Below are 10,031 nucleotides of genomic sequence, written 5' to 3'. Positions count from 1 at the left end.
TGGACTTCAAGTCCGGGAGTGTGAAGCAAAGAGAAAAGCCTGGGACTCACCACTGAGTTGTTCCTCGGGCCCCAAAGTCCCTCGCTAAGCTGCCTTTTCCTCCCCACCTTTCAGAGTCTTTGTTTGACACATGAGGTCCAGGGCTTTTAGCTGTGCCTGGCGGGAGGGAGAGGGGAAAGTGCATCCGCTCCATCCTCCCAGAAGCACAGTCTCAAGAAGAAGACTTAACACAACCCGAGGTGCTGTGGCCCCTCCCGCCCCAGCTCTCAGCATCAGCCCGTACTGTCTGGGCCCCGCCCGGTCTGTCTGCTTTAGTTCCGTGGATGGGCAGTGCTTCTCCCTTCTACCCGGTCTTTCTTTGTACATGCTGGTCCCTCTGCCTGGGACACCTTTCCCTCCCCGTTCACTTAGTTACCTCCCACTCAGCCTTGGTCTGGGTCACACAAAACACTCTGCTAAGGGGCGTGCAGAAGCCCACCACCTGCACGCAGGGGTGGGGTGGTGGAGTGCAAAGCACTCTGGACTGGGCATGCAATAACTGGGATTTAGTATAGCTTTGCATCTATAGGCATGTTCCCACGCCTCTCTGGGCATCAGTCTTCCCATCTGTCAAATGTGGAGGTGTGACTAGAAGGCCTCAGGGGCTACTTTCCAGCTTAGAAACTCTTGCATCTCTGTGAAAAGTAACCTTGAGTTCAGTTGCTGCAGCCAGGGCAGGTGGACCTGCTCAGGCTGGTGAAGCTCTCTCGGTGGTGTTCCCGGAACTGCCACACGGTGGCGCCAGAGGCCTCTTTGCTGCCCCTACATCTGTGCTGTCCAAGGTGGTACCACTAGCTGGCCACATGTGACCACTGAGCACTTAAAACGTGCCCAATCGCAGTGAGATATGCTGTCAGTATAGAATATATACTGGATTTCAAATATTTAGTATAAAAATGTAAAACATTTCATTAATTATTTTTTATATTGATTACCTGCTGACATAGTATTTTAGATCTATTGTGTTAAGTAAATCTATTATTTAAATTAATTTCATGTGTTTCTTTTTACCCTGTTAAATGTGGCTACTAGAAAGTTTAAAATGACCTATGTGATTAACTCATATTTCCATTGGACAGTGCCAAGTGCTCCAACCTTTGGCTACGAAACCCTGGCTAATTTCTAAATTCCCCTGTAGGCTCTCCCATGGGGCAACTCCCAGGGCCTCCGTCCCTCCAGCTGGAAAATGGAGAGTCATTTCTGTTTCAGATTCAGCTCCTCGCAAAGCCCCACGCTAAGAGCTCGTATAGTCTCTCTCTCCTGAAATTCTCAAAACTCCATAAGGCAGACTGTATTAGCCCCATTTTACAAGCGAGGAAATTGAAGTCGAGAGATGGCAGGCAAATTGCTCAGGTCCACAGAGCAGGGAGCATCCGAGCTGGAGTCTGAACGTAACCCCTGGGCCTTGTCACCCCACCATCCTGCGGGTATACAAGATAAGTCAGCCTTCTCATCCTACCTGCAGTGAAAACGTCAGGTCATATGCCACCTTCTAAGTGATGGGAAGGGATCCAGATGAGGAAAAGGACATACCGTTTATTGGGCACTTATTACACGTCACATCGTGTGATAGGCGTGTGAGGTACACTCTTTGGTTATCCTGACAATAGCCTTGTGAAGAGTGTATTATTATAATCAGTGGACTTGCCTGGCACAGCTAGGACATGACAGAGGTGGCTGGCAAACTCATGTCCACGTGGCAGAAAGTACTGTGTATTTTTCTCTCCACTCTGCTTCCATCCACTAGTCTTCCGGACTCTCTGTGTTGCAAGTAACAAAATCATTTCTAAATTCCCCTGTAGGCTCTCCCATGGGGCAACTCCCAGGGCCTCCGTCCCTCCAGCTGGAAAATGGAGAGTCATTTCTGTTTCAGATTCAGCTCCTCGCAAAGCCCCACGCTAAGAGCTCGTATAGTCTCTCTCTCCTGAAATTCTCAAAACTCCATAAGGCAGACTGTATTAGCCCCATTTTACAAGCGAGGAAATTGAAGTCGAGAGATGGCAGGCAAATTGCTCAGGTCCACAGAGCAGGGAGCATCCGAGCTGGAGTCTGAACGTAACCCCTGGGCCTTGTCACCCCACCATCCTGCGGGTATACAAGATAAGTCAGCCTTGCTCATCCTACCTGCAGTGAAAACGTCAGATCACATGCCACTTTCTAAGTGATGGGAAGGATGAGGAAAAGGACGTACCGTTTATTGGGCACTTATTACATGTCACATCGTGTGATAGGCATGTGAAGTACACTCTTTGGTTATCCTGACAATAGCCTTGTGAAGAGTGTATTATTATAATCAGTGGACTTGCCTGGCACAGCTAGGACATGACAGAGGTGGCTGGCAAACTCATGTCCACGTGGCAGAAAGTACTGTGTATTTTCCTCTCCACTCTGCTTCCATCCACTAGTCTTCTGGACTCTCTGTGTTGCAAGTCACAAAATCTCAAAATTTTTTTGGCTCATGTAACTGAAAAGTCTGGGGATAGCTCTGAATAGTTTCAGGAAGGGCCGCATCCATTCCTGAAGCTCTGTCTCTCCCTCTTTCTCTTCTCTACTCCCCTGTGTCTGGGTATCTGTAAGATGCCGACCAACGACTCCAGGCTTGCTTTCTGTCCAACCCCAGTGGAAAGACAGCTTCCCCTTCCTACATTTTCAACAACCAAAAACAAAACCCTGAAAACGCATCTCATAGACATGGCCTGGGTCATGTGCCCATGCCTGAGCCAGTCCATCATGGCTAGAGGGATGAAATGCGTTGACTGGCCCAGCCTAGTCCCGTGGCTATTCCTGGAAGGGAAGCGGGGTTCAGTTAGTCCCAGCCCCTAAACACAGAGCCTGAGATTGGGTAGAGTAATTGCCTGAGGAAAATCAGACTGCCTTACCCCAAGGGGGAATGGATGCTGGGCAGGCACAAATACCAGGTGGCCACTGAGTTTTCTAAGTGCCCCATCCCAGACCATGGTTCGCGGTGGTAAAAGTCTAATCCTGGAGTCTTCAGACTTCTCAGCACCAACTCTGAAGGCATTATGTCCCCCCTGCAGGTACAGCGGAGAGGGACACAGTCTGCGAGCGGCCCTCCCTAGGGACCAGCCGTGACTGCAGCTCCAGCCCGGAGGACTGTAAGGCGCTGGCCAGGTGACTCCCGGCTCCCTTCTACCCAGCTAGCCTAATGTGGGGCTGTCTCACCCCGCAGGACGCCCAGGACACAACTGGGCCGGGTGTGAAGGCGGGGTTCAGCCCACGGTGTCAGGCTCCAGGATGCCTCTCTGCCAAGCCCACAAGTCATATGAGGCCCTACTGTGTGCCAGCCTTCCCTGAGCACACAGGAGACCCAGAGGCCTAGAAAACACAGCCCTTGCTCCCAGAAGCTGACGGTGGGCCCACCAGAGTCTGTGGGCCGAGGGTCTGGGGATCCCGTCTCTATAGAAACAGTTACCCCTGAGCAGAGTCTTCCCTCGCCCTACCAGAAGAATTGTCAGTCCCATCTCTGGCTTCTTTCTCAGTGACACCACCCCCCACGCCAAACCCATCCTGACCTCAGCAAGCTCCGATGCCAAGACCACGCTTCTTGGAGGGGACCTCACCCCGGAAGATGATTCCAAAATGATGAGGGCTCCCGGCTCTGCCCACTCCGCGGGGAAGCCCGGGCCGGAGCCAGGTAATTTCCCCAGGGAAGCCGTGGGCTCTTTCCCAGAGCACTGGTGTCTGATGGGCGGTGGTGTGGTGTGGGGTGGGCCAGGCAGGTGAGGGGAGAAGTGGGTCCGAAGGTATGGGCGCTGAGGGCATCGAGGGCCAGAGTAGATAATGGAAGGGCTCACTCATTTCACATCAGCCTTGAGCGCCTCCTAGAGGCCAGCGCTTGCAATGGCACAGATGAGCCCCTGTGTGTGTTGATTTGATACCCTTTCGGTTCCATGGTGACAGACTGAGCTTCCCTCCTCCCCCCATTCTCCCCTGCTTATTACTGAATAGCCTTCCATTGTAAATGTACACCACACTTTGCTTATCCAGTTTTTGGATAGTTGGGTTGTTTCCACCTTTTGGCTATAATGAATAAGGAAAAACAAATCTTTGTGTGAATGTATCCTTTCAATTCTCTCTTTTTTTAAAAATTGATTTGTGGGACTTCTTAGAATTCTGAGTTTTGAGCTCTTTGTCCTATAGTGGTGTTCAGATACCCTCCCCGCCCCCCACGCTGCGACTTGCCTTCCCATTCTCTTAGTGGTGTCTTTCCATGACAAGCCGGTCTTAAATTTAATGTGGTCAAGTCGATCCATCTTTTCCTTTATGCCTAGTGCTTTTTATGTTCTGCCTCGTACGTCTTTTCCTCCTCTGAAGTCTCAGGCACAACCTGCGTTTATTTTCTAGGATCACGATTGTTTTGCCTTCCACGTTTAGATCTGCCGTCCACCTTGGCTTGTAGACGTGGTGCGAGGCAGTGGGCTCGTCACAAGTGTCCGCGTGGATAACCAATTGAGCCAACACTATTGGTCAAATAAACCGTCCTTTTGCCATGGCCTTGCATGCCAGCTTTGTTGTAAATCGAAGGTCCCGGTACGCGTGGGTGGAGTTCCACGCTCTGTCCTAGTCCGCGGGGCTTTCGGTCTGTTCTGCATGAATCCACCCCGTCTCCATCACGGTCATTTTTCAGTAACTCTGCACGGAAGGCTGAGCAGCTTCTCCATCTTTGTTCTGCAACAGTGTATCGGCTAGTCTTGGTAATTTGCATTTCCATATCCATTTTAGAATCAGCTTTTCAAATTCCACAGAACGTCCCGTTGGGATTTTGATTGGATCGAACCACATCCGTAGATCGGTCAGTTTGGAAAGAAGCCACGGCGTTGTGGTGTGGAGCGGATGCGGAGGGCACAGCCCTACGTTTGCCCGGGCAGCCTTTCAATTCTCCCAACAGTGCTTTCTTATTTTCCGAGTGGAGATATTTCCAGCTCCGTGTTAGATTTCTAGTATTTGATATTTCTGATGATGATGCACGTGGGATCTTTGTCAAGATGTCCTGTTCTGACTCTTTATGGTCAGTATGATTTCGCACCATGCGAAATGGCCAATCTTTGACTGGCTGACCTATGAAAACAGCAATTTCACGTGGTTCGGACCAATACGCAGACATTCAATTGGTTTCGATACGGTGGCACTGCATCCACTCCCTTGTTAAATTCCCGCGGTAGTTGTGACCCAGTGCCTGCAGATTCTTTCGGGCTATCTGTGCGCCGCGGCGTGTCATCCGTCCATACCTGGCTGATACCTTCCTTTCCAGCCGTTACCACTTCTGTCTCTTTTTCTTGCGTCGCCGCGTTGCCTGGAAACCCTGTACCGTGCGGAATAGAAGCTGTGATAGGCGTCCTTGCCTCGCTGCTGAACTCAAAGGGGAGGTTTGAGGAGGGCGGGCACGTAGCAGCGAGCATGGGGAGAGGGCGCTGCATAGTGGAAAAGGTGGGTTGAGGGGGGTGGGGACCGGAAGCAGAGGGGACGCAGGGGCTCTTCTCTTGTGTGGCCTTAGACACATTCCTGACCTCTCAGCCTCACGACTCCCTCCGAAGGCCTGACCGGACATGCGCAGAATCTGGGAGCTGCCCGTGGAGCTGGGGGGGCTTCGATGATTGGTGGGGAGGCGAGGCCTCTGCCGAGGTGGCCCGAACCTTCTCCGCTTCTTTTCCCAGGGCTGTCCCCACAGCAGCCGTGCCCTCAGGGGTCCCCTAACTGCAGGAAGCAGTGCGAGCAGGACTACTACCTGGACAGGGACGGCCGCTGCACGGCCTGCGTGAGCTGTTCAAGAGGTGAGAGTCGAGTCTTGTCTTTCCTCCGGGGCTCTTCAGGGGGCAGGGGGTGCGGGTCTTGCAGGAGAGGCTGAGACTCAGGGGGTGGGGAGCACCGAATTCGGTCTTGGGCTGCTCAGCGCTCGGAAGTCTGGCTCACTGCTCTGGCGTTTTGAGCAGCCAGCTTCCAGCAACGCCCGCTCATGATTGTGGGGTGGGTTTTTGATGACAGTGATTCCTTTTCAGAGAGTTTCTATTCGCTCGCTCGCTCTCTTCTGCAAGGAAACATTTGTTAATCGCCTCCCTGTTCCAAACTTGTCTCATTATTTTTTGTGACTGTCCTATGTGGCACAGATTGCGATTGTCCCATTTTATAGATGAGGAAACTGAGGCTTTGGGAAGTCAGGGGTCTTCTAAAGGCCACAAGCCCTCAGAATGGCAGGGCTGGAGGTGGAGCATAGGGCATCTGCCACCGAGTTCTGGGCTCTGGTCACTCCACTGCTCCGCCTCTCAGAGCACACTCCGGACGAGCGCTTGCTGAGTGACTGCTGTGTCCATGGCAGAATCACAGCCCGCAGGTGTTTTCCCTGCGGCCAGCTCACCACAGCCTCTTAGCATCGCCAGCTGCCCTGTGACTTCCATGAAGGCCACACAGGGCAGGGGAGGTGACCCAGGACCCAGCCCGCCATGGTTGTTAGCGGCCCAGCCCACTCACAGAGGCCGCCGGGGGAACGCGTGATTCTTTCTCCTGGTCTAAGGTTCCTTTCATGCTGCAACCCAGACCAGAGGCAAAGGGACACCAACCAGAGAGAAGAACACTTAGTGTGGCGTCACTGGGGGCCACCGTTCAGTGACTAAGTCCACGTCATAAATTTTCTCAGAACTTAGTGGTGAAAAACAAACCATTCATTATACTCATAGATTCTGTGGGTCAGAATTCAGACAGGGCACTGTGGGGACAGTTGGTCTCTGCTTCATGCTGTCTGGAGTCTCATCTGGAAAAGTCGAAGGCTGGAGGCTGGAATCCTCTGAAAGCTTATTCATCGGTGTGTCTGGGGGTTGATGGCAGCTGCTGGCTGGGGCCTCAGTGCCTGTCTGTATCAGCCTCTGTGTGGCTAACTCTGGGCTTCCTCAAGGCTTGATGGCCGGATCACAAGGATGGGAGCGGAGGGTAGAGAAGCCATATCCCTTTTTATGACCCAGGCTTAGGAGTCACATGGTGTAACTTCCCCAACTCTCTACATGTTGAGTCGAGGGAAGGGAAAATTCGGGGCCAGAAAAATTGCTGTGGCCTTTTGGGAAAAAACCTATAATCTGTCACAGACGCTATGTCAGATGGAGACGCAAAAGATGGCTCTGGGCCCAAGAGTTCCTTTCCCCCCCATAGCTGAAGCCCTGCGAGGCAGCGGATGGAGCACAGGGACGGAGAGCATGGGCCCTGGAGCCCACGTGCCGGGTTCAAATCTTGGCTCAACCACTTCGTAGCTTAGAAACTCCAGCACGTTCCTTAACCGATTTGTGCCTCGATTTCCTCATCTGTGAGATGGGCATAGTAATAACAGACGATCTCAGAGAGTCGCAGGAATGAAATGGGTTAAACTAGTTTGATCTGGGTAGAGGGCCAAGAATGCCGCCTCGCACACACTCGATTGTATTGATGGCTACAGTAGTGACTACAGCTGTCATCGCCCCAAGTCATCTCACGATCGCTGAGCCCGCTCTTGCCTTCTGCACAAATTCCCCAAATCCTCCCCGGTTCCCGCTCCCTCTGGAGGTTGCGGGAGAGACTGTGCAGTCCCTTATCTTCGTCACGTGCGGTCTCTAAGTATCCCGCCCAGGAGAAGTGTTTTTCCTGAGCAAGTCATATTAGTCGGATCTACTGCTGTAGTGATTCCATTTCCGCAGAAATAGAGTTGAGAAACATCCCCAAACACATAAGTACATTACTATATGTTTTCTTCTACAAAACCCATTTTAATTTTTGATTTTGGAAAAAAGAAAGTTATCTTTGAAAATTTCAAATGTATTCAGAAGCGGAGGGAATTGGGAATGGTTATGGCCTATCACCCAGTTTTAAAGAATCATCAAGTCGTGGCCAGTCTTGGTTTTTCTTGTACCCACGCCCACTCATCCCTGCCCTCTAGGTTATTGGAACGGCTTTATTGAGATATAGTTGATGTACAATAAAGCGCACATGTTGAAAGTGTGCGATCTGATATGTTTTGACACAGGCATGCCACTGTGAGACCCTCACCACCCATCGAGATAACGAGTGAACTATCTGTCGCCTCCAAAAGTGTCCTTCTGTTCCTTGTCACTCCCTATGCCCACTCCCATTCCCAGGCGATCCTTGTACTTTCTGTCACTGTGGAGTGGTTTGCATTTCCTAGTATTTCGTACCAATGGAATCATGTCGAATAGGCTCCTTTCTCATCTGCCTTCTTTCGTGCAGCATCATTATTTTGAGTCTGCAGAAAGGTCTGCTCGATGGAATAATCAAACGAGCATTCGCTTCTGGAGAATGCTTTTCTGCCCTTCTGGGGGTTCTCTGCACCCCTGCCTTTGCCATTCCTGATCTTTCCCCATAACCCTCCCCTTAGATGACCTCGTGGAGAAGACGCCTTGCACGTGGAACTCCTCCCGCGTCTGCGAATGTCGACCTGGCATGTTCTGCGTCACACTGGCTACCAACTCCTGTGCCCGCTGCGTCGCCTGTCCTGTCTTCCCACCAGGGATGGTCCAGGGTAAGCAGTCCGTACCCCCACCCAAGGGGCCGAGGTCTGTGCCCCCACCGCTAGACCTCCCCTCACCCCCAACTGGGCAAATGACTTTCAACCCCAGCTGTCAACCAGGTCAGGCTTGGGCTTCGTTTGTTTGTTCTGAGTAGTTAGAAACCATCATAGAAACCAGTGAATGGAATAAAGTCCAAATTTCTCATTTCGGTAAGATGATTTTATAAAAAAAGCTTTTTATCACTGATGATGCTTTTTCTAAAAAAATTCTTCCTTTAATGGTTGGGCTGGTATAATCTTGACTTGTTTGCAAGGCTGTTTTATTGACTCAAGGTAGGTGAATATAAAGTCTATGAAGAGGCTTCCAACTCAAGGTGGTAGACGTTTGCTCGAGTGCAGAAAAGTATAAACTCTTGATAGCAAAACAAACAAACAGGATTGATCAGCAGCTTAGAGATTTTGACAAATTTCTAGAAAGTAGAAAACCGACGGCAGCGTGGTGACAAATGAAACCAAGTGGAGGAATTCGCTCCATGAGGGCTGCAGGAAAAGCGAGGGGCAACTCGCTCTTAAGACCCCCAGACGAGCTGCGGGCTCAGAGCAGGCAAGTAAAATGACGGATGGGTGTGAAATGGAGAATTGCAGAGTGCAACTTCATCTCGAAAATAAAATTCAAAAATTCGTAAGGGCCGTATACCATGGGCACTGGCCAGTCCGAACAGATGGTGCCTGGCGACAATAATTAGCATTTTGGCCAAAGACACTGAAGGGGTGCCTACGGAGAGCCAGGCCACCAGTGTGGTGCTGCCACTCTGGTGCAAAGCCCTCTTCGTGTGTTGGGGAGCACGTCCTGTCAATAGGCTATTGCTGCTCAGTCGCCGAAGTGAAGGCTGCCAGTACCTCACACCCCCACCTGCAGGCCCAGTGTTCCCAGGTAGACCTCAGGGAAGGGACCCGTTGTGAAAAAGGCAGACTAACACCACAGCAGAAGAAACCTCACTAGCTATTGGAATATTCAGCACAGTCCTTTTTTCACAATATGAATGAGCAGTAAAGATCTTTAGACTGGAGAGAAGCCAGAGAATAACAAGATACACAAACAGGAAAGCTCACTATAGATGAAGCAATGATAAATCTAGGTCTAGAAGAGAACTTAAAACAATCAGATTAGTCCACAGAAAATTTCAAGAAGTTGTTATATCCACCAAAGGAGAACAGAATGCTATGAAAAAAGAAGAGTAAAAGAACAGAGGACAAGAGATGGCTTTTAGAAAGTGTGCTTATCCATCTATGGCCTCTCAGCTTCCAACTAACTCACCCTTCGGGACCTGCTCTGTGAGAAAGGACTGGCCTCTTTAAGCCTTTCTCCTTGTGTGCGCGACCTTAAACTTTGCCAGTAGAGGGCGCTGGGGGCATTGCATCAGGAAAGAGGCTTCTTTTGGCTGCATCTGCTTTTTGTTGGCCCTGCTGCATAGGCTGGGAGGAGGGC

At 51.0% G+C, this 10,031-nt stretch overlaps 1 protein-coding gene across 1 annotated transcript in view; it reads left to right on the top strand.

Moving 5' to 3' along the window:
- TNFRSF8 (TNF receptor superfamily member 8) overlaps positions 1 to 10,031 on the top strand; it is a 31,674-nt gene that overhangs the window by 1,252 nt on the left and 20,391 nt on the right. The window contains exons 2-5 of the mRNA XM_006914427.3: positions 3,078 to 3,171; positions 3,540 to 3,694; positions 5,715 to 5,831; positions 8,411 to 8,554. Of these exons, the coding sequence (XP_006914489.1) occupies positions 3,078 to 3,171; positions 3,540 to 3,694; positions 5,715 to 5,831; positions 8,411 to 8,554 (510 nt within the window). The remainder of the gene's footprint in view (positions 1 to 3,077; positions 3,172 to 3,539; positions 3,695 to 5,714; positions 5,832 to 8,410; positions 8,555 to 10,031) is intronic.

The sequence above is a fragment of the Pteropus alecto genome, unplaced genomic scaffold (genome assembly GCF_000325575.1).
Source record: "Pteropus alecto unplaced genomic scaffold, ASM32557v1 scaffold125, whole genome shotgun sequence".
Classification (NCBI taxonomy): Eukaryota; Metazoa; Chordata; class Mammalia; order Chiroptera; family Pteropodidae; genus Pteropus; species Pteropus alecto.
The sequence above is the reverse complement of the archived record's forward strand: the minus strand, read 5'-3'. Positions and strand labels throughout refer to the sequence as shown.